Source organism: Semicossyphus pulcher, unplaced genomic scaffold (assembly GCF_022749685.1).
Source record: "Semicossyphus pulcher isolate SPU_LCO1_2020_fin unplaced genomic scaffold, fSemPul1.0.p SCAF_13, whole genome shotgun sequence".
Lineage (NCBI taxonomy): Eukaryota > Metazoa > Chordata > Actinopteri > Labriformes > Labridae > Semicossyphus > Semicossyphus pulcher.
In genome coordinates this window covers 27,768,280-27,796,123 of record NW_027211637.1, presented here as the reverse complement: position 1 = coordinate 27,796,123, position 27,844 = coordinate 27,768,280, and the positions used below count along the sequence as shown (strand labels likewise).

The window sequence follows — 27,844 nt, the reverse complement described above, 5'->3', positions numbered from 1 at the left end:
GTGTGTGTGCGTGTGTGTGTGTGCGTTACCCAAACACATGTTAAGCATGTTCATCAAAGGAGCCGCGGTGGTAAATTCATTCACTAATAGACATCAAATGTCGGACACGCAGGGCTGTTTAACAGGGATGATGTCATTCAGATCAAATAAGTGCAAGTGGATATAAAACAATGACAGCAGGTGCACATAATGATCCCCACAAGGCAAAGCTGACATTTAACCACATGCAACTTCAAAGGATTATTTCTGCTTATTACAACGCAAGTTACAAATCTAATACTGAGAGCGGGTACTACAGCAACAAGGGCGGTAACAGAATTAATCTACTGATCATCTGCTAAGCCACACCCCCCAAATTTACCACTCAAAATATGACGGAAATATCATAATAATTGGACAGATATTCCCTCCAAAGTTAGCAAATGCTATTTTTAGCAGCTAGCTGTTCATTATGTCTGCTGAAATGATGTCTGTCATCAGCAGATAGCGAACTCCATTAAAGGAGCAATCCGTCCCTGGAAAAAGCCACTGTCAGTCAAAGCTGGTGTTCTCTGTAATCAATAGTAATAATATTTGAAATTGGCGCCATAGCTGTGGAGAAAGTTGTACCAACAGCTCGTGGCTTCGCCCATTCTACATTCCTACAACACCCACGCTGGAGTGAAATACTACCGTTTCGCTGCAGGCAATGGATCAGAGCGGGACAGAATCCGAAATACGACGAGAATATACCGGTGGATCGTCTAAAAAAATCTTCAGGTCTGCAGTCTACATTTCAAACCTGACGATTGTAAACCAGACGTGACATCGGAGGCGGGCGTCCTAGATTGAGGAAGCGTAGTTTAGCAAGCTCCCTGGCCTCCGCCAGATGACGCGTTTTACATGGTCTGGCGGAGGTTTTCAAGGGCTCACTGGAGAAGTGGATAGCGTCATCCAAAGGCACAGAGGGAAATAGCGTTTTTTTTCCTACCATAATGGCATTAGCTCCCCATAACAGCATCAGGGTTTATATCCAAGTAGGTTTACACATACAAGGAATTTGTTTTGGTGATTTTGGTGCAGAACAGTTAACACAGAACTAGAATAAAATAAGTAAAAGACTTAAATAGAATACGATTAAAAAAATAGTCAATAAGAATAAACATATAAAAAGCAATACATATAATAGAAAATATGTACAACAGGTGTAATTAAAAACTGCACAGATGTGCAGGTATGTGCAGGATATTAGTGAGTGGGACTGAGGTTGAAAACGGTGAACTGGCCCTTTAATGCCAACTCAATGAGTTGGCTCAGTCATAGATTAGTCCGACTTTGAAATCTTTCCATCTAATTCATTTTAAAAAAGAACCCTATAAAAGCCTGAATACGTATGTGCAGGCTACATACATGCTAAAATGTTGGCTAATTAAAGATCCTGTGAGGAATTTTCCGCTGGTTATGAAAGTGACCTACAAAAGCAGACCAGACCATCAGCGACAAGATTATTTCTGTATAGTTATTTGTAATGCCTGAAGCTGCTGTTGGGGGGGGGTAGGTGTCAGACGAAGCGATTAACTGCATGCTGCCTTTGTTTACATTTTCCAGGGCAAAAATTTTAAGTGAGTGACACATATGATAAAGTAGGATGAGATTTTTGTTTAAAACCACCACTTCAGCATAGAGATAAGAGGTATAGCTTTGTCCACAGGGGGCGCCAAAATCAACACAAACTTAAAGTTCCTCACAGGAGCTTTAAATAGTAAGCAAAAAGCCAATTTTTTCCTGTTACTGCCTCTCAAATATGAGGATTTCTGCCTGATTTTTATCACTTATGATAGTAAATTTAATGTTTTTTGGCTTTTAACGGCTTTTAAAAGATATAGCTTTGTCCACAGGGGGCGCCAAAATCAACTCAAACCTAAAGTTCCTCACAGGAGCTTTAAAGTGAAATGCCCCAGGCTAAAACTCCTCTGGCAAGATCACTAACACAAGAGGGGAAATTCAAAGCCAGATCGTTAGCTGATAGCAGAAGGCCAGTTTTACCTAAACCACCTTATATGTGTATAAAACGTAGAGCGAGTGTATGGGACGGTAAGTGGGTCTGTAAACTGTGACGAGTGTTTACAGTGAACTGTTTGAGTAATCATTTTACCGTCCGCCTTTGCATAATCATTGGACTACTCATGTTTCTGCTCATCTTCTCACAGCTCTCACAGATCTCACTCGCTGTGTGCAACAGTACTTTAACCAACAGGAAGGAGGGCAGAACTCTAATTGTCCAACCATAATTGTGAAATGTAATTACCTTCAAAAGATTCATATCAGAGTTCTGTAGTGAGTCATTTGCTTGTTTGATTATGTGTGGACTTCAGATAGACGACAGACTAACTGCAACTGTTCAACATGTCATCCTCCTGTGTGCAGTGACACATGAAGGAAGAGGTGAGGTTTTTCCCAGATTACACACATGTAGATATTCAGGAGAAATGGGCCCATTCTGTGTAATCAGCACTCTGACATCACCTTCAGATTTATACAGCAGCAGAAATATAAAAACTTTCATTTCTGGTCATAAATATGCAAATTAAAGGTTAATTCACTGCAAATATTCATTAACTCTCCGCTGAATGATCGTCCGGAAGGTGCATCAACAACATTTGTTAACAGCTCCTGTTATCTGTGACTCCCTGACAGGCTATCACATACAACATGGTGCTATGCAAATAATCAGAAGGTAAAATCAGATACCGTCCAAAGGTCCACCTGACAGCTCACAGCCGCTCCAGGTTTGCTTCAGAAAATAACAAACCGAGGCGCAAAAATGCTCACAGGAAATACTGTAGCCCGTTTTCTGTGAGGTAAACTCTGCATTCCAGTCAAAGGTATGTTTCTACATGCAGCAAAGGTTCGCCCAAGAGACACTTTACCTCCCCATCTTCAAAAAATCACTTCAGATTTAGTCGCTTCTTTCCAATTGTACAAAAGCCATAATTGAAACTGCATTACCTACAGCAGGAACAAGTGTCTTAACTTCTTTATAGGTTGTGTGTAAAGGAATTTTCCCGCAAAAGCTTAATTGTTTTTGGATCGACTTCTGCTTCTGACCCCAGCCCCCGCAGCACAGTCTAATGTTTACATGGCACCCAAACGACACATGCCACTGTCACTGCGAAACAACAACCTCGAGCTGCCTCTTAAGGACAGAAACGCCACTAAATCCTCTTAGATCTAAACACAGCCCGGCTCGACACCAATTAGTTCAAGATGATCAATACGACCACATGAAAAAAAAACAAAAGCAGCACTCACCAGCAGCTGGTCTCTCTCTGCTCTAACAAAGTCAAGTGTACTGACTGCTGTCTCAGGCAATGTTAGCTGGACTGTGACGCAACCAGCCTCCCTATCCATAGCTCCGGGGCAGGGGAAGAGAGAGAGATAGACAGGAGGGCGGTGAACACAAGACCAAAAAAGGAGGAAGTGAGAGGAAAGAAGAAAAAAAAAGGACCGGGTATTCCAAGTGAAATTAGAACTGAATGCTCCAAATACGACATGGAAGTTGATTATTTGGAAACCACTTCCAATTACAAAAGACTACGGAAAGTGGAGAACACTGGTGGGTACACGGGTGTGTTGATATGAGAAGCAGATGTGAAATATGCAGACATAGGAGGAAAAATAGAAGGAGCTGGTCCGCACAGATGTGAATGTGTGCTGACTTCAGCCGCACACTGAGAGAAAATGAGACAGGTATTCAGAGGTCTGTCTGAATGTAAATGTTTAGTTCAGAGCTGCAACAATTAGACAATTATATTATTAATGTGGTTTTCAAACTGCATTTCCAGACACAAAACTATCGAGTCATTGTCTGCGGCTTTAAGACTGTTAGAGCAAAACAAAGCATTTCATGACGTCACCGTGAAGCGTTTTTCTGGATAATTTATAGATCCAATGTTGAATTGAGGAAATAAAATTGACTATAAAAAAATGGTTAGTTGCTGCCCCAGTTTAGTTCTGCTCTCCATGCTAATGAGTGTTCTTAGGAGCAAACACACTCAGCAGGGCTGGAACTAGAGCTCGACTGATATATCAGCTGACCGATATTACAGGTCCAACATTGGTGATATACCACATATATATCGGTATCATCGTGTATGTTATTTCAATGAACACAGATATAAAAACACACCCTAACGCTGGAATTGGTTGACAAAGTACAGGATAATAAAATTACGTATTTTTTAAGAAAGGTGTTTGTTTAAGAAAACAGCCTTCTGGGTAAATTTTCATACTCGTATCAGTGAAATATCAGTAGACAATTAACATAAAAAATAAAATCAGTCATAAAATTCACTATATCGGCTGATATATCAGTGAATATCAGTCAGGCTCTAGCTGCAGCTAATGATACGTATCGATCAATAGGCTGAGGTGATAATAAACAATTGTTTGTTGTGGTTGCCTTTTAGTTATGCTCCCCATGCTAATGCCCTCCGCATTTCTAGATGCAAACACACTCAGAGAGCTGCAACTACAGCCCGATCGATATTATTGGTCCGATATGTCCCTATCACATATCCGTATCAGCCTGTATGACTTCCCAGTGAACGCAGATATAAAAACAAACCCCGACGCTGGAATTGGTTGACAACGTATGATAACATAACATATTCTCGTAAGTTAAGAAAGCTGCCTTTTCAGTACATTTGAATTCTCATATCGGTGAAATATCGGTAGACAATACAAATTTAAAAAAAACTTGAAAAATGGGCACAATTCACTATATCGGCTGATAAATCAGTGAATTTTACCCTCTAAAATCTTTGTCAGTCTCAAGAAGTCGGTCAGGCTCTAGCTGCAGCCAACAATGCCGATATGTCCCTATCATATAAAAATCGTTATCCCAAAGTGCGCAGATATAAAACGCACCCTAATGCTGGACCAAGTTATTTGTTAAAAAAAGCAGTCTTCTTAGAGCATACTCATATTAGTGAAATATCGGTAGACAATCCACATAAAAAAATGTAGGAAAAAAATAAAAGTTGACTGTATCGGCTGATATATCAGTGAATTTTTACGCTCTAAAATTGTTATCGGTCTCAAAAATCCAGCATCGGTCAGGCTCTAACTGCAGCTAATGATTATTTCCATTATGGATTAATATGATGATTGTTTTCAAATATAATTAACATCAAAATTTCCCGGAGCTCAAACTGACGTCTTCTCATCCGTCTTCTTCTGACCAGCCAACAATCAGAAACCCAGAGACTCTTCATAAGCATAACGAACAAAGCAGCAAATCCTTCCCTTTAACAAACTGAGACCTGTTGTAGCTCGAACTGTCAGCACAAACCAAGAAAAGGCTTGGTCTGTATATTATGTTTACCCACCATAGAAGAAGAACTCCTCTTCCTAGGAGAAGCGACCTCTTTGAGCATCAGTGGAAGAACCAATCGATATCTCCAAGGTCCAATATGCGGCAGGTGGTGAAAGTTTTAGTCCCAACTCGAATCGAACTCGCTCTGTCGACTCTCCTGTGAGTTTGTTTCTGTGAGTGTTTCAAGTTCCCGGAATAATCTCCCTCCTCAGGGTAAAAACGCCGGACGGAGTTAATCTGACAGACGGTGGGGTCGATAGAACGTGACAGAGCTGAGCGGCTCACTCTGTTTACTACAGCAGTCTACTGGGAACACACTGAGCCAGACAAACATACACGCACACACATCATCGACCCCGCCCATCCACTCAGTCACACCCCCACATGCTCACACACATCCCGGCTGACTCATGTAAACTCCCACTGAAACACTGAAACCGAGCTCTGCTCTCCTGAGAAGTAAAGTTTTCCATGTGACGAAAGTTTCTGTGATGTTTCAGATGATCCTGATTTACAGCAAACGTCACACTTTTCCTTTTCTTTCTCTCTTTGCTAAAATCTCCAGCTTTATTTAGAGCTTCATTTGAACTTTGACCCAGGGGTGAGAACAGGTTAAATGGGAGGGGGTGGGGGTTCAGTTTGGTTTCTTTAAAAGTGCTGACCAGGGTGAAGAGTGGCAACCAACAGTTAAACAACAATACCATACACCACCCTAAGTGTACAATCTGTTCAGTCTTCAATGTAGAATAACGAAAAATCACCTGAAATTAATCAGAGGGTTAATTAATAAATTGATTACTTAATTAATTTATCTGTATATTAAGTTTGAAAATCTTAGAACTGTTTTATTTTTTCATCTTTAGGAGGGAAATCCACAAATTTATACGTCAAAGTCATTGTTCTTGTTAACGTACTCCTTGGCTTTTTGAACAGGTGTAATGTTTTCTTTGGCTCTTCAAATAAACCCAGTGATGTCACTGTGACATCATTAGGTTCATGTTACTCTGAGATAACTCTTGTGCTCGGGAAATTCCCAATTTTTAAAAGAGAGTCAGAGTTCAGAGCTGCGACGAGTAGTTGATTAATGGATTGAAAGACATTTAATCAGCAACAAATTGTGTCAATTAATCTGTTATTACCTTTAAAATTGAATCATATATGACAGTAAATTAAATGTTTTTTGGTTTTCAACTGTTGGTTGGATACAACAAGCAATTTAAGGAAATCAAGAGCTCTTTTTGGGAAGTTTAAAGAGATTTTCATTTAAATAAATGTCTGCTAAAAGTCACTATCTATCACTGAATGAGGTCACACAATGGTGATTGAGCCTGTGGCCCACTGATGAAAGCCTTTGCATATGCAGTATTACAGACTGGGTGTGAAAAAACCACAAGCGGCGCGTTCTCCATCAGCCAGCAGCGGTTGGTCTGCCAGAGAGGGTAGGCGGAGCTAAGCGGCTCAAATAAAAGATGGATGACTACAGATACAACTTCAACAATTAGTGAAAATCCAAAGAAAAAGAAACAAACTCGACGCTCAGATGAAGCAAACAGTCTGAAAAGGAAAGCGACCGTCAGCGAGGAAATACCATTGAGCGCCGCAGGTGCCGCCAAAGAGAACAAAACTGGGATCTTCGAGATTACAACTTTAAGTAGGAATTAACTGATATATCAAGGAAATAATTGGGAGATTAATCAATAATATTGAAACAATCGAAAGCTGCAGCTGGTCTTGTATGCCAAACAGAAGAACTTGGTGATTGACAGGCATGGAGGACCTTGTCGAGAGGCTATCCTGATGAATTATGGGAAATGTAGGCCCCTGTTTTTAAAGTCTTGCAGTAAAAGTCAGGTGACCAAACCATGTGACAATTTTTCTTTCATCTAAAAGTAGTAAAACAACTATTGTTTTTCTGGTCAGACCAGAAATAGACCTCTGATGACCCGACCTTTAAGTAATAAATAATTGATTAATAAAAAATATTTCGCTCATGAATCAATACTAAAAATAACCTTCAGCTGCAGGCATAGTGATGTGATGCGTGTGGGAGAGTACAGCGTTGTGTGTGTGTGGTGTAAGAGCTAAGTATGATTTACAGCGTAATGTCCTGTTACAGTCTGTTGCTCTGACCGCAAACACTCGGCCCACTACTCTCTGTTCTTTTGTCATTCGGGTTAATCCAAGATGAACCGTGTTTAAATCCCCCACAATTAGCTAGCTCGCAAAAACAATTCAAACCCCTGAGGTGGGGAGGAGGGAGGGGGCGCATGTTTGGGGTAAGAGAAGGGCAGGGGGTGACTGGGTGAGGGAGTGAGGAAGGTTTTAATGCTGCTTACCCCCCCTCTTCTTGTCCTGCGTCTTCAAAACAAGCCGACCTGTTGAATCCATGTCTGCCCCGCCGCCCCCCCGTTGTCAGCCTTAATTAGGGGGGGTATATTTAAAAGAGCGGACAGCAGCGATGCAATTACCCTGAAGGATTAGACCCCATTGGCCATTGTTGGAGGCAAAGATGGGAGGTTTGAACACAAGTGACCCTCCCTTAGCGCCTGACCTTGGCATTAACCCCTCGATATCTATAAGCTCTTTCAAGTTTTCAAGGGGAGCGGGTTAAAAAAGGGGGGGAAGCGTGAAGAATGAAAGGATGAGCAAGTTTGTGTGAGAGAAAAAAAAAAAGAAGAGAAAGGATTAAAGATGAATATTTCACCCGTGACGCTGCAGCTGGAAGTTCCTAGGTTTCGTGGCTGGCTTCAGTTAACAGTGATTTAGAGAGCAAGTGCCTCCACCGCCGTAATAACACGTTCTGAATGGGAGATTTTTCAAACCTTATTATCGCCTCTCTAACTAAGCTGCGCTATTCTCACAGCATTTCATTAAGCAGCGGTTGTTTATGTTCTGCAAACACTCAAACCATCAATTAGTGGGGTTTGCCATGAGAAGGGCCTACGCATGCGAGGGACTTAGAGGGGGGGTGTTTGCTCAATCCATCTCCTGGCTGGGGGCCTTCTCTTAAGTCTTTGAACCCCGGCTATATTGGTCGGCCCACAGAAGGCTGTTTCCATAGGAGCGTCGGTCAGGTACCCTCTTCCTGTTATTCCCCCCGTCTGCCGCGACGCTGCTTCCTGACTGGGATGCTCCTGCGGGGTTGAACTGGCGTCACTGGTACCCCCCCCTTAACATTCCCTGACAGGACATTGTATAGATGTATAGATGGACGCACATATGTCAGTGTCCAGCTTGTTTATTATGGCTGCATGCCTTTGTTATGTTATGGCAGATTTTCTTTCCACTAACCCTCAGGAGCAGAACATCATCCGCTTTCCACATTTCAGCGGCGTTACATCATCATTATTTCGGGTCAGTATTTGATCTTAAACTCAGCGGGGCATCTTACAACAAAGTAATGTAAGTTGCATTTTACATACATAAATGATGAGTAGACTTCAAAGCCTGATTATGTAACATTTGTTGAGCAGCAGCCGCTGTGACCACAAGAAGCACTGACAGGGTGATGGCACGTCAACTTTCTCTTCATTTCATGCCGTTTTCTTTAGTCTGCTGCTTTAAAGCTGCTCTTTAACATTTCTATATTAATAATTAAAGGAAATTACTATTTGTAATGTAAACAGGGACACTCGTGTGTTAAGAAACAACATATAATAATCCCCCAACTCTGCATTTCCCCTTAGCATCTCTCAGGTGTTTGTTTCGCTTTAACAACTGAACCGTTTTGATCTTTTCCAGTCGACTTGGTTGACTGGACTTGGTTGAAGTCGCCTTTTGGATTACGCTTAGAAATACCATGAACTGGATGACTGAGAACCTTCACTGAATATTGAACCTTATATATATATATAGGATATATCAGCATATCAGACCGATATCTGATATTGTCCGACTCATTTTGGTCAATTGCAGATGCCGATAAACACATTTTTCCCCACCTAATTGCAGAGAACTTGCAGAGTTACAACATTTTTACGCCTACTCTTAGAAAATCACATTTTTAAGACTAAATCGGCCAATATGGATGGCGTGCCGATATTATTATGCCTCCTGAAAAGTTAACGACTAGTTGGTTAACAGAATTTAAGATAATATTAAGCATCTTATTTATTTATTCTTTGGCCTTTGCTGTTATTGAGAGGGAGAGAGACCAGACGATAGTGTTGGAAACAGAGGAAGAGAGAGTGGGGGATGACACACGTCGAAGAGCCAAGGATCGGAGTCAACCCGGGGCCGCCGCATCAAGGACTACAGCCTCTGTATAAAGGATGCACGATCTAACCGCTAAGCTAAACCGCCACCCCAGTATTTAGCATCTTAAGAGGCATATATCTTGGGTGCTGTTTAGCTCAGTTGGTAGAGCAGGCGCCCCATGTACAGAGGCTACAGTCCTCGTCGCACTGATCGCCAAAAAAATAATCTCCCAGGAGTAGGTGGAGACCAAAAATGGAGCTAAAAGTTGATAGATCATGACATCAACACCGTGTTTTGCAAGCATCACGAGGCCACCTGACTGTGAGAGACTAGAAGTGGTTGACAAGCTGGAAACAACACAAAAGTTTGTTAAGTTTTTTAAATAGACTGAAATGTGGTTAAAACGCACCAACTGTGGCCAATTAGTAAAGAGTCATTAAGTTAGCGCACTGCCTCAATAATGTCACAAGGTAATCCCTATCTTACGTTTGCTTACAGTAGCTTAGCCTGATACCAGACCGAGTCATGCTGTACGGGCAAAAAACTGGCTTTGTTCTTAATAAATTAAATGTTTCATTTGTTGGAGGGAAATCGTGAAAGTGCAAAGCATTCTCACTTTAAGATTACAGTCTTATTTCTCATGTCACAGAGCTGTTGATTCTATTTTGGGCAAATCAAATTCATCATCATCGCGTGTCACTGAAACGATCCAAGTAAAAGTGATGCAACTCATTCTCCCAATTAGTAAACAAACTACTTATTCACATGTGTTTTGTGTATTCATATAGTCACCTCTCTAAAGCGTCTGAGGTCTGACGTAAAATGAGTCACTGTCTCAGATTCATCAGCTCCTCTCACTGGATGATCACAGGGCTGGAAAAGTACAGCTGGGTGGAAGACACTCCTCTGTGATTGGTCCACAGCTGATGATGTCTTTGTGTGTCTGTACAAGAGGGAGCTGCCAGCCTGTTACAGCCTGCTGATGTGGCCGGGATCCACATTGTAACAGTCTTATTCCACACGGGAGAAAAATCACGTCTGCGTAATGACTGAACACGGGGAAGAAGTTAATGTCTTTACAGGATGAGCACAAACACTCTATTGTGTAACTGTCCGCTATTATTAAAGCTTCAGTCAACCAGCTGATGTGTGTAGAACAAGGACGCCAGCTGGCACTCAACACTACAGCTTATCACAAAGCTTAAAACCACATTAAGCTTAAGTAAGACTGATGATCAATTCAGTCTTTCCCATGAAGTGATATTACTAACAAGATCTCTCTGCAGTCACTACTGAGTCAAAGATATACGCTTAACAAACCACACTCTCAAACTCAAATATAGACAGTACAAGCGACTCATGAAACAAAGTGAATCCTAACAAGGCCGCTAGTAAACGCTGACTCAAGAACAAAGTGTTCAAAATGGATGAGAAGACCAGTAAACCTCGTGCAGAGCTGCACCAAGTGAAACCTGCTGAATCTGCTGTCAGCTATGACAGCAACATTAGCATTTAGCTTAAAGAACAACCTTATAGAAATGCTAGCACGTCATGTGACTCGGTAGGCTTTGAAACTGAATTGCCCTCTGGGATAAATAAAGTTGTCTCTAGATAATAAACACTAGGGATGCACGATATTATCGGCACGTTATCGGTATCGGCCGATATTGGCTTAAAAATGATCGGACATCGGCCAACACGCCGATATCCGCCGATATAATTAACCGATAAAATAATGGGCTGCTGCATACTTGATTAAATGCCCAACCTCGGCGCAATGTCCCCGGCGCGAAGAAGACCTGCGTGGCGCAGCGTGATGACGTCACGTGTGTCTACCTGCAGCATGAGAGAGTTAGAAGACAAAATGTCCGTGGTGTGGAAGTTTTTCAAAGTGTCCGAAATAGACAGCAGAACTGCTGTTTGCAATGACTGCTCAGCTTCGGTGCTGAGAGGAGGAACCAAGGCAAAGTCTTTCAACACTACAAACTTGATTAACCATCTGAAGACCCGTCACCCCGACCGTTGTAACAAATTTGATAAGAGTATCACCATTATACTGTGCGCTAATTCCAATACAGAAGAGAGTTGATGATCTCTGCAATTAGGTGTGCGGGAAAAAAATATCGGTATCAGTATCGGTAATCGGCTAAATGAGTTATAAAATATCGGCATATCAGATATCGACAAAAAATCCAATTTCGTGCATCCCTAATAAACACTCAATATCTCGTCAGTCCAGCAGCAGAAATTCTGTCCACTGAGCATCTGCATACAGTGGAGCAGACTGTCTGCAGGATGAAAAGGCCTGTACACTTTATGATCCCTTCATGAACAGAGTATCTCAACAACAGCCTCATGTTGAAACTGATTAGGCAACTTTTCCTCCACTGATGCCGAAATGACTCCAGAGTCATCAAGAGTTGCACAGACCACGTTTCCATTTGCGGGCTTGCATTACTTCATAACGTCAACTTTCCAAGAACTTTAAAGTTTTTAGCTGAGCTCACATCCTGTTACATTTTCTTCCCAGAAAAGCAATTTAAAGCCTCTGTAGTCTGCAGTCGCTCAAGTACAAAACAGGCTGTTAGAAATACATGTGGAAAGATCCGCGCTGAGAGAAAGGAAAGAAAACATTGGGAAGAAAGGAACATAAATCACTGAGTATATCATAAATGCACGGCCTCTTTTCTCTGTCAAAACCTTGTTTGAACATTCACAGAATATTCCTCAAAAGCACCAAAGCAAAGACAGGATGAGGAGGAGAGGCAGGTAAACTAAGAGGAGACACACAGCTGGTTTAAATCACTCTACAGTCCATACATACTGTGTGTGACGGACTGCTTCCTTGCAGGAGAAGTGAATCCCTGCAGGCTGAGGGATGGACTACAATCAGGCGGATGGGAGGGTGTTAGTGTCGCTGCATGACGCCCAGAACTTAATCCATCTCTAGCAGCACCTAATAGCAAAAAATAGCACCTAATACCTCGCAGCCTCCGATCCCTTCACACATACAGAAGGAGGGCATCGAGCCCAATCAGAGTGTTTACTTAGCAGCCTTAGCAGCTCCCTGTCAGTGTCAGTTAGGTGAGATTTTCAGCCGAGCAGGTTAGCTGAGCAGAAGGCAGGGTACATGAGCCGGTGCTTCTGTGTTTGTAAAGCCAAATGTATAACTCTAAAGGTATCAGAGCACTAAGGTGATCCTGTTTTAGGTATACCACAGGGTTGCGTGTGTGAGTGTCTGACTAATATGATATTACTTCCCCTAAAACCTCAGCAAAGGATTACTCATGATGTGTGACTGAATGGGGACAGAAGAGTGTAAGAACAAGAGAGGCTGGGAGTTAAATGAAAACACAATGTGGGTGAGGGTGAGGGGGTGAGTAACGGCAGGAAAAACCACCAGCAGCCAGGTTTCCTTCGAAATGAAAGACGAGGTTTAACTGAATTTCCAGAAAAATCAGCAAATGAGAAAATGAGAGCCGTTTGTGACGCTGATTCTTCAGTCTGGGGCCGTTAAAGCATCGCAGCAGAAGAGGAAACAACAACATGACATAATTATAAGTCTGCGAGTCAAACCGCGAACAGCATGATGTCGAAAACACGATGAAAATATGGAGTATACTTCTGTTTCATGTCTCCCCATTGGTCCACACAGATCTGATGTTTCTGCTATCTCTTTAGTGGAGTCGGAGCTGGAGTCACATGTCATCATTTATTCAGCACGTCTTTTGCCATCTCTCGGTCGCTTTCCTCTTCTCGGCGTATCACACCTTTAAACGTTAAAACTAAAGCAATGTTTTATGCAGTTTGAAGGTGGGTGGAAGATGCGCTCGCGAGGCAGAGAGAGATCGTTTTATATTTTAATGTTGTGGCATTTTACTGTTCTTGTATATTGTCCAAATATCTGATCATTTTGTACTTTGATGCTCAAACGCCAGTAAAGCCTTTGTATTCAATAAAACTGAATTGAAACCCAAAAGTCAAAGACAGCTGACTGAAACTTGTCCCTCATCCTTTCGGTCTCTGTCAAACCAAAACTGTGCACACTATCCCTCTGCCTCCAGCGGTTTGGGCTGGGAGGGGCCCTATTGCCAAGGAAACCCACACCTTACAAGTCAGCTTGTCTGGTCCTGTCCTGTCAAAGCTGAGGGAGGGAGGGGAAACAAGGAGACAGGGATAGACGCAGAGAGGAGGGAGGGGGGGGTAAGCTATCAGCGATAATAAGCCCTTCTATGTTGGAGTCTGGATCCAGGGAGCAAGCTCAGACTAGCATTGAGCGCTAACCAACATAATCTGAAATGAATCCCACCAACCCAGCCAAGAACACAGCGTTATCTTCCAGTTGGACACCTGCAGGCTGATTCTAAATCCTGCTGGCTTCAATAAACCCACAGCAAAGTATCCAAAAGCACCAGCAGGCCCTGTTGGACTCACATGCGTCGAGTCTCAAAGCCTTCAAGTCGTCCACACTGTTGTGTAATGCGGTGACAGGATGAGCTACGGCAGCGCAGGAACAGAGGCTGACACCTGGTGCGATTTCAGTAAATTATGGTGCAGGTGAGCTCATGCTGCGACTGGAAGGGAGACGCAGCCCTGTCAGGAGCTGATATACGGCAGCAGGAGAGCAAAGGCAGGCCCGGCTGGGAATAAAACGCTTTAAATGCAGCGCAGGTCCGACCTGAGATTCTCTCTGTCTGTGCTGGTGTCTGCTCTGTGTCCTGCTGCCAAACCGCAGGGATATCAAAGAGACCTTTCACAGTACTTAAAATAAAAACTGTGCAAGCGGAACATAAAAAAAAAAGTTGTTTTTTTTTTCATTTTCTCAGCTTTCTTTGATGTGTTGAAATCTGTAAAAGGTCAGAGTGTGCTGAAGTAAAGGGATATATTTATGTCTCTAATCTTCCAAAAAATGTGCCTCTAACTTGTGAAGTATCAGCAGAGTGAGGCCTGCAGGTCAGAGTTGCCCTGACATTGCCCCCTGCTGTTTAAAGCCGGTTACAGACAACACATGTGGAACTATTGAGCAACAGGCAATGAGAAACACACTGTCAGAAATGATAACACTGCGCGATAAATCTTTGCTTTATTCAGTCTGAAAACACTATCATGACTCACGTTCTTACTGGGCTTACTTCACGCCTAAGAGGCCGAAAATAACCAGAAATGTTAGGAATTGGGACATCTGGGCAGACGCTGTCTTTACTAGGACAGAAGGATCATCGCGGGGTCAAGCATGAAGTGTAAAAGGAAACTGTGATTCATTATGAGGCAATCACGTCTCTGAAAGTCTTAAATTCTTACTGGTACGTCCTTCAGTACACACTGCTCACTGACAACAACCTGGTTTGGATCGTCTGAATTCAAATATATTTTATAATGATTATTTTGCAGGATTAAACGGGAGGAAATGATTCATCATGAGTAAATACTTTCAAGGATTACTTCCCCTGTGGAGGTTTTTACGTTTTATTATCTTAGAACAATAAATCAAAGTAGATTTTAATGTGTTTTTTGATGCTGATCAATAAAAAAGACTTCTACAAATGCCTCAAATTTATCCCAAGTATGAAGTACTATCCATCCATCTATTTTCCATACCGCTATTCCTGCTCAGGCTTGCTTGAGGGCCTATCCCAGCTGTCATTGGGCGAGAGGCGGGGTTACACCCTGGACTGGTCACCAGTCAATCACAGGGCTGACACATAGAAAATCTTTCACGATCACATGCACACCTACGGGCAAATTAGAGTCACCGGTGAACCTAACGAGCATGTCTTGGACTGTGGGAGGAAGTCAGAGTAGCTGGAGGGAACGCACGCATGCATGGGGAGAACATGCAAACTGGAATTCAAACCAGGAACCTTCTAGCTGTGAGGCCACAGCGCTAACCACTGCATGAAGTACCAGAATTACCTATGACAATACTGAACTAAGCTGCTGACCTTTGAGGCTAAAGTTTGACCTTGATATGAGTAATTTATTATTTTTTATGCATTAACTATTTGAAGCTCATATTCAATCTACTTTTCTCCCAAAGGCAGAAAAACCAAGTAACCAGCAGGTGATTGTAGTGGAGCATTAATGTAGAGAGCTGTTCGTCTACCCGTCCACACTGGGCCACAAGCCTGCCCCTAAGCTCCTTACATAATACCATCAAGCCTGACCCCGACCAGGGGGACAGGTGGCGTCAGACATGTTTCGTCTCACACCGTCTCCCCTCTTGTGCCACAGCGGGTCATTTAAACACATATGCATTCTTTAAAATACAGCACTTGAACTCACCACATTTCTCCAAACACGTCCTTATAATAAAAACACAGGAGGGAGCTTGTCATGCGAGATGGGGCCGGGGAAAGTGGGGTTTTGGAGATGCAATAAAGTGAGGAGCAGAGAGAGGATAGTTCAGGTTAAGCTCTTTGGCTCTCTCTTCTTCCCCCACTTTATTATTCTCTGTTGCCATGGAGAAAAACTATATATAACCTCCTCTCCCTCTCCACGTGCTGTTTGAATTCACCATCTTTCCGAGCAGTCGTCTTCCCTTTCTATTGTTTCTGCAGAGAAGACAGCAGGGGACGACATCTTGATTCAATGAGAAAATGGATCTAATGCACCGCTCTGGTGGCATGAGGGAGCAGACAGACCAAAACAGCAGACAGACAGTCAGACAGACAGACAGACCAGACACTATGTCGCTCTCCCCTGGTCCTCTGGCCTGACTCCCATTTTCAGAAACCAGAGGCTTCAAAGGAATAATTCATTTCACAGTCTAGTGGCCAGACACAGAGCCCCGACACGCACGCCCCTTTTAACGCCGAAAAGAAGAGGCGCAGCGCCGTGACACAGAGCTTCACCTTCACTGTGTCGTAATGCAACACAAGAGATGTAAAAAAAAAAACCTTCCTGTTCATCTAACGGGGATGAGTCAGGATGTGTGCGTCTTAAATCTAAAGCTGTTTCATTTTCGTTCCTGTTCCAGCATCATAAAAAGCTGTTTTTTAGCTGTTTTGGTGGCTCAGGGGTTTACGGCCTTGATGACAAGTCCTGCAAATGACTACTGTGTCTGTAATTGCTCTACAAAATGACACATATGAGTGTTTTCTGATTTGACATCTCCATCGGCAGGTTATCATTTCTCAGTGACTCCCGAAACCACTGCGAATTGGTGCAGGTTAAGGAGAGATGACGGTTTGGTTAAGGTCTGGGGACGCGTGTCATCATGGTGACAGTAACTACCATGTGGTTAAGGTGAGGGAACGGCTGTGGTCGTGGTTAGGGAAACCAACGCTGCCTGTTGGTAAGAAAACAGGAAACAATCAGCAGTGTACCGTTGCAAAACGTGATGATTTGTCAGCCTATTCAACACCATCCTTCAGCTGCTGTGCGTTTCATCACTTTAACACTAACAAGCAGTTTTTTAAAGCAAAGAAAAATCTCAAATTGCAATATCCATAGCTTCATCTGGTTAGGGAGCCTGTCTAACAAAGGAATTAAATGCCCAAACAGAGTTCAGAGTTCATATAAACAGCTGTTTCCCATCTAAACTGAAAATAAAAACCGTGATGTCACAGCCGTCATTACTGATGCTTTTGGTCTATTTGACTTTGTTGACTTGTAACAAGAAAAAACTTTAAGTTACCTTAAAGGCAGATTGATACCAACCTCATGTCTGTTACCTTTCAGCATACAGCCAGCAGCCAGTTTGCTTATTTAAGGATAAACACTAGAAGCAGTTCGCTCTCCTGGCTCTGTTCAAACGTGAAAAAGAAAAATACACCTGCCGGCTCTGAAGCTCGCTCATTAACACTTTTTATTAGGTTTGTTAAATGTGTACAAAATACAATTGTAAAAAAAAAGAGGAAGAATTATGCGGGTTATGGACCAGAGTATTTCTTGGCAACGCATAGTGACTTTCTTTAGTCGTCGCTGCCACACAACAAGCAGGGACTACTTTACCATTTACACTCTACAGTTATTTTACGTTACAGAAAACACTTTAATTAGTGACTTTTAGACGTGTTGGTGGAAGTATTTTGATACCATTGGAGAGGCCCAGGCTAGCTGCTTCCACCTATATTCACTCTTTATGCTAAGCATGCTAGCGTCTTTTGGCTACAGTTCATACATGGGTCTGTAAACACCCACTGAATATTTGAGGAGGACAAATAAGTTCATTATTACCAATATATTTCCTTCACTTGGAGCATCTTTGAATCTAAGCTAAGCTAACCTGGCTTCATGTTTACCGTACATACACAGGAGTGCTCCTCTTACTCTTGTATTGTTTAAAAAATCTCAACTTATAACTTTCCGTGAGACTTGCTTACTCAAATGCATTATCTCACGTTACTAAAATATGATTTAAGAAAGAATGACATGAAAGCAAACATGCTTAATGTCTGTGAATGAGTCCCTACAAAGACCTTTTTCACGTTGGTGGGGTGGTTGCTTGAGGGTCTTACCTTAGAGGCCCTCCGGCGCTCGGGACACTCAGGGTGCTGGCACACCACCCAGTCCTCCTCCTGGACGGGCTTGTCATCTGAAACAGAACACACACGTCAATTCGACATCTCTCTTTATCACTAAAACACCAAACCAGCCTCCCGGCCAGCCACACATCCATTAACGCACCTTTCTTGGTAAAGCTGTAAAAACATATTGTAGACAAGAAGACTGAAGTCCCTGCCGGTGTTTATACAAGGACCGAGTTAAAAAGAGGGAGGGGGGGAGTGACTACGAGCACAAGAAACACTCTCACACAGTCATAGGGAGCGAGGAGCCATGTCATAAAGTGAAAAAAGAGAAGTCTGGTTAAAGAGATTTCTTGAAGGAAAGGTAAACAGAGGGAAGAGGGTGGGTTGTGTTGCTGGGAGGAGATCAGAGAGAAATGAGTAACGACCAAAGAGGCAGGAGGAAAATGGAGCAAATGAGAGGAAGCCCCGTTCTGGGTTTTGTACGAGAGTGCACTCTTCGTGGGGAAGCTCGCTGTACTCCACTCCACAATAACAAATCACCATTGTCAAATAAACCTCTGAAATCTATTGGACTGGTCAGCTAACGCTGCATTCAGGGTATGATAAAAGGCTTTGTTTACGTCTACATCTTCTACATGTACACACACGATAAAGATATCATAACAGAGACTCTGTGCGAAACAATATTTATCTGTCTGCCTAATGAGAAAAACAGAGAATACACGTGCAGGAGGGAGAAAGTAAGAGCATTGAAGAGAGGAAGAAAGAGCCAAAGGGGGGGCTGGGAGAGATGGAGAGGCTGCTTGTTGCAAAAAGTCTCCAGTTTCTGACTTTGAAGCAAACCCTTTACAACAAGCTCAGATAACCTGTTCAATGTCTCCCTATTTGGCCAAGCCAAACATGTAGTATCATCAATAAATCATCAGTAATAGAGACACGCTGCTGCTTGAAAATGAAGTCACTTAGCGGCTGAACCTTGAGGCCGACTTTAAACAATAATTTGTCACCGTGAAAGAAACAGTAAAACAGCGGAGGCCCTTCTCGGAGCCGGTGTACAGAAACAAGTCACCTTGAGTCATCCACTTGGCTACAGCTACGCTCGTGGGTCAAGGGTGCTGCTGGGGGAAGAGGGAAAAACACTGTAATTGGTGCATACCACAGAGCCCATGGCTTCCCCACTGGGAAGGGAAGGGTCAACCTGTCTGCAATGAATTTGCTCAATGGGAGTAAAAACAAGGCTGAGAGTCTGCAGCCACGCTAGCAGCTCTCTGAGACTGTACTCAGCCACAGCAGTGCTTTCAGATTAATGCTAATGTCAACATGCTCACTGTGCCAATGTTAACATGCTGATGGTTAGCAGGTGTAATGGAAGCCATGATCACAATGTTGTGTCTGTTAGCATGCTAGTTACTAATCACTGGAATAAAAACGTATAGCTGAGGATAAAGGAGTATTAAAGGAATTCGTGAATTCCGGGCCGATTATCGGCGCCGATATTCGGCATTTTGACACATATCGGCATCTGCCTTTTTTTTTAAAAAAAAGATAAGAGTGCAGAGTGCTCACACACACGGCGGAGAGGAGAAAAAGTTCATTTCTTTGCAAATTTTTATTTAACTTTGTTTTATTCACTTAATAAAACTTCAGGAAGTTATTTATTTATTTATTTAAATTTTCAGTTAACTTGATAAGAGATGCTGCTGACCCTGGGAACTCCCTGCGCTTTTTGTTTGTTTGTTTAATAAACATGTGCTTAAAGGTATTTAAACAAAGTTAAGTGTTGAAGTTTGTATTATTCAAAATTTGGCGCCAAATATCGTTATCGGCCTCCTTGACTACTAATAATCGGTATCGGTATCGGCCCTGAAAAAAACATATCGGTCTATCTCTAGTTTAAAGTCATCGGCAGTTTAAAATGAGCCAGCTGGCTAACACTGGTACATGTACAGATTTGTACAGAAGGTTGATTAATGTGCATTGTCCTTATAGATAAATAAAATAACACGATATTTATGAAAAGGTAATGGATCACCAAAGATATTATTCCAAAGGGAACGTGAATGTCTGAACCGCACGTCATGGCTGTCCACTAAACAGGCTAGTTGTTGAAATATTTGACCAAAATCCAACTTGCTGGTAGAACTCATGAATATTTAAGGCCTCACTAAAGTCAGGAGGGAACCATGAAAATAGTTTTGTTTCACTACGATTCTTTAAAGATATTTAACAAAAAACTTTGATCGCCTAATTCAGTGGGTTTCATCCTCTGTGGAACATGAACGTTTGTGCCAATACATCAAATAATAGCTGAAGATCTTCAGTCAGACCGACCGACTTAACTACATTGCCATCCCTCCACTCACACCATTAACAAGGCCAGAAGCCCCTTTGAACACCTTTCAACAATTCCCCAAAGGCAGCCTACACTCTGTCAAACTTCCACCGCCTTCCGGGAAAATGTTCATGCGCCGTGCTGGGATCAGGCCGAGACGCGCTCTCAGCTCCGACCGCGGCCTCTGCCAGCAGGCCTCAAGCTAACAGCTCCCTCTGGGTTTACAGGCAGCAGGCTGCAGAGGAAGCCTCCAGCGTTTATGGAGTGCTTCCCGAAGAGGCAGAACTTTCTTCACCACAGCGAGATGTCACGGATGGCTTAAGCTTCATCAGGTGGACAGGAACAAATAAATGGTATAGGAACTATTTGCAGACAAGTTAGCCATATCAATGTATTATCTACAACATTCAAAAGGGGTCGTGGAGACACAACAAATAAATGTGGTTATGTTCATATATTTCGTGTTGTGCGATGTGACAACTTGCATGGATTTGCGCAAAGCCAATCACCACCAGAGTTCTTTGTTTTAATGTAACGTGTAATTAAGTACTCGATCGCTTTAGGCATTACCATAAGGGTGACGTTGGTACCTGTCTCAAAGCCCTGGTGTTTTTCCACTCCACTCTATTCCTGACTGTCCTAAATTCAGGCCTCTCCTCAGCCTCCTCTTCTTTTACGTCTTGACTGTCTCGTTAAATCACTCGATCGCTGCTGAAGCTCCATCTTCTGTCCTACTTGCTCATATCTTGCTGACACTCTCGCTTTCTCTCTCTGATGAACTGGAATTCCTGAACTCAGCACTGCTGATTAAGCCAAAAGCAAACACAAGCACACACCATACACGAACACACGTGACGGCAGACAATGAGCTTGCACTCTAAAGAGACAGTGGAGCATCCCATCCACGCAGCTCTCGGCGCTGGCTCGCTCACCGCAGAGAGAAACCGCCTGGGGCAAAGACCCATTAGGTACCCATAAATAAAACCAGAGCAGCGATGGGAAAGTTTGAGATGATGCGCACTCGAACACGCAAAGATGTACTAAGTATTCCAACTTGTCAATCTCAGTTTCTTCACTTTGGAACCACAACGCAACCATCCTGCTTTTACTTCCTGTCAATCATGTATGACGTCTACAGTTTAAACGCAACAGTGCTGAAACATTCCGTTCATCAATCAGAAAACGAATCCACAATTCAAGTCATCATTTATCGACTCTTTTGATCCGACGGCTATCTCGCTCTACGCTGCAATACAAGAACAGAGTCAGCGCTTTTATTTTCATGTCTTGTACATTTTCTGTCAGCTGGTGAACATGCTGACTTTTTGTCTGGGAGATTATACGGCAGACTTGGAAAATACATATTTTAGAATCTTTTTTTTTGCAGGGCTCGGATTTTCGTTTCATGTGAGTCAGCTGGAAACATAAAAAAAGTCAGCCAGAGACGGATTTCAGCCGATAAAACAGTCCGCCGTTGGCTAAAAAGGAGAGGCCTGCAGATGTCTGAGGTGGAGGAACAACAGTTTCAATTCGACTTTGAATTTTAAGTCATATATTTGTGTCACTGTCACTGGAAAGCTTGACAGGTGTAGCGAAAGGAAAACAGTGTGGGGCAAAGCTTAGCGGACATTCAATTTCACCTGAATATTTTAATACAGGCTGAAGATCTGTGCACTTTTGGAGCTAGATGCGATCGAATATCTCCCCAAACGTTTAACCCGGCAGAGCCTCACCCACGTTTTTACGAGGAATGTTAAGAATGCTTCTCTCTGCCTTCTATTTGGTGAAATCTCACCATGGCACATGAAGACGAGGGTGAGCTTATTCTTCTTTTTTTCCAGGCTTTAACTTCACATCATGTTTTTTCAGACCCCCCTCTAATCCCCCACCCTGTATATAATGCAACATGCGCCTCCTCGCCAGGAGATGGTTAAGAGAAGACTCGTGAGAGACGAACACAGATGGCAGGCAGGTGGGATAGCATACCTGGCAAGGAGATAGCCATATCAGCACTTGCAGGGTAGCAGCCAGACAGAAAAGTGAGACCATACATTACATTAATGAGGCATCAATATATAAAAAGGTAAGGACACAGTGATGGACGTTTGGCCTATAATTGGGGTCTGGGAGATGGATGGACAGATCTGTGTAGCTTGCTGGGAAATGTCTCATTAGGTAGAAAAAATATTTCAAGTAAAAGCCGTCGTCAAAAAGGTCCAATTGGCTGCTGTCCCCCACCCTATCTATTGGGACCAGACAGGAGTTCCATCCCTTAACTTTACCTTCTGTTAATGGGAAACCAAATTTTAAGGAATAGTCATAATCGTGTCTCTGTGGTGCCCATAGACTGTATAAAAAGATGGACGACATGACAGCTCCCTAAAAGTGAAGCCAAAACATATCAGGCACCCCCTGCTGACTGGCTGCAGTATAGGTCATAAAGCCCGCCTCCTCCATGTTAACAGATGGGACATGAGTCAAACTATAAAATCAAAATACACGCCCAATAAATTTTTCTCAAACATGGTTTCTGTCATTATAGTTAGTTCTTATCATGCTGATTTAAGTCCAAGTGTTCATTTTTCTGAAAAGTTTCTTTTTAATGAGTTATTTGATGCTGTAAAAAGGATGATTGACAGCTCTGTTGACAAATTAGGCTCCTGCAGCCAATCTGTTCCGGATTAGCAGAGCGGTGGATGATCCGCGAGTGGAAACGTAACTAAAACAATCACTACAGTCATTGAAGTTTCAATACCTGTGAACGTTAACCTCAGACCGACACAGAGAAGCTGTTCTGCTGTTAAACACGCCGGCGTGCGGGATCCTTACTGTTTTTTCAGTAAGTTAAGTGTGTGTTTGGGTTAGCGGAAGTGGCTACGGCCGCTTCACTCGCCGATCTCTACTGCGCAGTCTCTGGGCTCCGTATGACGTCGCCATCGCAAGATGGCAGCGCCTATCACAGGGGCTATTTTGGCATCAATTTCGTACAATGGGAGCAGATGGAGACGCGTCGTCCATCTATACAGTCATTGGTGGTGCCCAATACGAAGCTAGGCCAGGAGACAGCTTAGTTTTTGTCTTTGAAGGTTCCCAGTCATCCAGGTCATGGTAATTCAAAGCTTAATCCAAAGGCAACTGGGTTATTGGGTTGCAACCAGTTGCCTTTTAGCTTTGAATTAGCTTAGTTTACCATAAAGACAGGAAGCAGGTGGAAACAGCTAACCTTGCTCTGTCAAAGGGCAACAGAATTTGTCTTGTAGCACCTCCGAAGTTCACTCATTAGTAAGTGGCATTACAAAGAAGGAAGGGTAAAAGCAAGAAGGTGAAGCTTAGAGTAGTATTTGCTGACTCAATTGTTGGCCGAGAGTAGTGACTGGAGTGCCTCCTCAGCCAGGCAACCAACAGACAGTCCAGGAAGTCACAGACCCTGGCCAAGAAATACTCTTTATACTAAGCTAATCAAACTGTCTGGCTACTACTAATGTACTGTAATCGGCTAGGACAGCTTATCGGTCAAATACAGGACTTTGACCAACGTTACACCAAATGTCAATGTTGACTTATTTGAACCCAAACCAGGATATTTTCCTAAAGCTAGCTGAGTACATGTTGGGCCTAAAGCTAACACAGACCGAGGTTAAAGCCATCGCAGTTTGGTTAGGTTTAGGCACCAACACTACTCGGTTAGGTTTATTGGAAAGACTTTGGTATGGGCTTAAACTAAAAGTCAATGCGGGCTCACACAAAGGACAAGAACAGCAGTCTCCTCTAGTCCTGGGTGAAAGAGCTTTCGAGCAGAAAGCCCCGAAGGCAAACAAGAGTCAGCCAATCGCAGCACAAGAGGGCGGGATTAGACGGAGCTCTATAAAAAAGGAGTGCATATGAAAATGGTATCACTCTTCTCATCTAACTCAGGAATGCTGACAGACAGGGATGCAGGTATTTTAACTGTCTGATGTGACAAGTGAGGAAAGTCGTACTTTTACTTTCTCTAATTTAGATGACAGATGTTTATTTATACGTGGATTTCTGGAGAAGTCGCTTAATGTGTTACATAAAACCCATTTATATCTGACATTACACTCCAAATATGAAATCAGACCTGGGGGAAACGGACACCTTAATGGCTCTTTTCAGTGACTAACAGTCAAACCTTCACTTGGTTCAGAGTTCCTCTGCAGGTGAATGAGTCTGGGCGAGCAGACGTTAAAACCCCGAGCAGGTTGCAGCTGTTTTTAATGCTGAGGGTTCAGTGGCGGCGGGGGCAGGACGCAGCCCTCCTGCTTCATGTTGTTTTACCCCCATAGTGGTTAAATCACACACATGTGCATCACACACTCTCCTTCCCCCTCCCTCCATCTTTCCCCCTCCTCCACCACATCTGAGCGAACCCGAGGTCTCGATGTATAAAACTGAAAAGCCACAGAACAACAAGTGTAAACTGTTCCAGAGAGGGGCGGAGGAGCAGACAACAATCTGCAATTTACAGAAAGGAGGAAAACAAATAATAACATATTTATGCTGCTGACTCATTGTGGAATTATTTAATGAAAAAGCACGGCTTTCCCAAGTCTCTCCATGCATATCTGGAGGTCTGCATAACTGTTACATTACAGTTACAGGAATTAGCAGAAAACTCAATAGCCTGTCCCCATATTTAAAAGGGGTCATGAGGGGATTACTGCATATCTTGAATTTTTTAGGGCATTTATGTCAGAAAGTACAGTAATTGGTCAAGTATGAGCTGATTATTACATAACAGTGTGGCCTTTTGTGTCAGACCGTTCTTTTTATGGGCTTAAGTTGTGCTAAACTCCAAAGAAAATAGAAGCATGTTCAGCTGTTACTGGAACCCGTGGCTGAGTATGACCTGAGGAATGCAGGTGTGGACGGGCCTGGTGAAAGTAGTGTACGGCACGAGGTTAAGAGCCGGATAAACCCGTCAACTATAACTTACTGAAGTCCAAATTAGGGCTCGAACAGACGAACTTTTTTCATGTAAGACAATTTAGCAAAAGCTTTCCTCTCTGACTTCAGGAGCGGTTCCCTAAAAATGGCAAATCCCACTTCCAGTCTGCAGTCAACTCAATAGTAAGTGATCGTGGTGTTGATATGTAAACTACAATTCAAGATATCTGCGACCTTGTTTACACCTTGTATTAACATGCGTCACGAATGAGCCGATTACAAGAAGACAGCATTAAAAAGTGTCTCTACAGACGTCTCAAGCACACCTGTGATCGAATGTCACTTCCCTGATCTATATGCAAAAAACATACATATAATTTATGTTGAAAGAATGCAAATGTGTTTTTAAATGTCAGCCCAAATCAGACAGCATTCAGTGCAAATTAAATCTGCGAAAATCAAGTGGCTCCTGCTTGTAGTTTCAAAATACAACTCGATGCTTTCAGCGGTACAATAAGCACATATTTCTTCTTATTTAGGGCACATCATTTGAGCAGGTGGTCCTTTAATGTGGCAAAGGACATGTTTGCGTACACACTGCGACTATGAGCGGGCAAGACCACCTCAGGATGTGGTCGGATTGATCAGATCTGAATGACGGTCTGAAAGCGTCTGCATTCATTGAGTTGTTTGACCAATAGTCAAAGCCCCCAAAATATTCAGTCTGTTATTTATGAAAAAGAAAAGCTGCAAACTGTTGGGAAAAACAATGAATGACAGATCTATCCTTTAATAATTTCCTTTTGATATCAATTGATTGATCATTCCAGCTTGAAAACGATATTTTCTAGGGATGCACGATATTGGATTTTTTGCCGATATCCGATATGCCAATATTTTACAACTCAATTAGCCGATTACCGATACCGATATTTTTTTCCTGCACACCTAATTGCAGAGATCATCAACTCTCTTCTCTATTAGCGGACAGTATAATGCTGATACTCTTATCACATTTGTTACAACGGTCGGGTCTTGAGATGGTTCATCAAGTTTGTAGTGTTGAAAGACTTTGCCTTGGCTCCTCCTCGCATCACCGAAGCTGAGCAGTCATTGCAAATAGCAGTTTTAATATCTATTTCAGACACTTTGAAAAACTTCCACACCACGGACATTTTGGCTTCTAACTCTCTCATGCTGCAGGTAGACACACGTGATGTCATCACGCTGCAACGCGCAGGTCTTCTTCACGCTGGGGGCATTGCGCCGAGGTCGGGGATTTTATCAAGTATGCAGCAGCCCATTATTTTATCAGTTATTTATATCAGCGGATATCGGCGTGTTGGTTGATGTCCAATAGTTCATTTTTAAGCCAATATCGGCCGATACCGATAACGTGCCGATAATATCGTGCATCCCTTATATTTTTCTTGTATTTTGTCAGCTAATGAGGCATCTTATGTTGGCACACACATTTAACCGTCAATGCTCGGTGAAGACTTGCTGCAAAATCATAAAAGTCCATTTGGAAAAGTTTTGCGGTGTTACATGAGTGGGAATGCAGTTGTGTGCTTAGAATAAAAAGTTAAGAGAACCGAGTTTCAGGTCTGAGTCGGTTCTATGTCGGAGAGAGGGGAAGTATTTTTGAGCAGAGATGCTCGGAGTGCTCAATTAAAGTTGGGAAATGTTTTCAGAAGAAGTCGGGTCTTAATTACAGAGATGGTGAAAAAGGTAAAGGATCAAAGCCTCACTGTTCCGTCTTTGGCATTCCTCTTTTCCATCTCTGCCAAACAGGTCTGCCTCAGCAGGCAGTGCCTTAAGCTGACCAGAAAGTAGCCGGATTTCCAAGAGTCTGGCTGGCAGGGAGCAGGGGATGAAGAACATAGCATTCCTCCCCAGCCCTGCGTTATCACTTCCCCTTCACTAATGGCAGAAGTCGGGCGGCACAGCGGAAAGTAAGTGCCCCTGTGCCACGTCAAAAAAAAACCAAGAGGAGACGGGGGAAGCTTCAGTCCAGCTATGCACTTCTTCAGTGGTAAATATTTCATCTGTGGAGCTGGTCTCATCCGCTCTTTCACTCTCTCATGTGAGGTTTTCTTCATGCCAGGTCGCTGAGTGCTTTCCACGGAAGAACAGAGCAATGGAAAAAAAAAAAAACCTTTCCATGATGGAGCTTATATCCTTAGCTAAGTGAACCAGGTCAACTGCTCACAGAAAAGTTACATATAACAAAGTGAAGTCATGCCTGAGCCATGTTACACAACATCACTCCCGTCATGCTGGAGGAATACGGATGAGACTGAGCGGAGTGGGTCTGAAGTACACGCGAGGTTTCCATTTCTTTTTTCCATAAAGGAGAATAAGGGTTTTATAATTAATAGAGAAAACTCCAATATGATGAAATGGGTGAGACTGAACCTGGTTTATAGCTTGTTACTCATTCCCAACCATGAAAGCAAGACAAACACAGAATCCAAATGTCTGGACTTCACCGGTCTGCTGCCCGGCTCGGCCGGAGTATTGAAGGCTGTCCAAACCCTTGATTCAGCCAGTCCACACGAGGCCAGACTTTCTGCAGGC

At 42.9% G+C, this 27,844-nt stretch overlaps 1 protein-coding gene across 2 annotated transcripts in view; it reads right to left on the bottom strand.

The window, feature by feature from the left end:
• plekhg5b (pleckstrin homology domain containing, family G (with RhoGef domain) member 5b) overlaps window positions 1–27,844 on the bottom strand; it is a 79,355-nt gene that overhangs the window by 41,200 nt on the left and 10,311 nt on the right. For both annotated transcript variants that reach the window (XM_069660580.1, XM_069660581.1), the window contains exon 2: window positions 18,013–18,089. In XM_069660580.1, coding sequence (XP_069516681.1) covers window positions 18,013–18,089 — 77 coding nt within the window. The remainder of the gene's footprint in view (window positions 1–18,012; window positions 18,090–27,844) is intronic.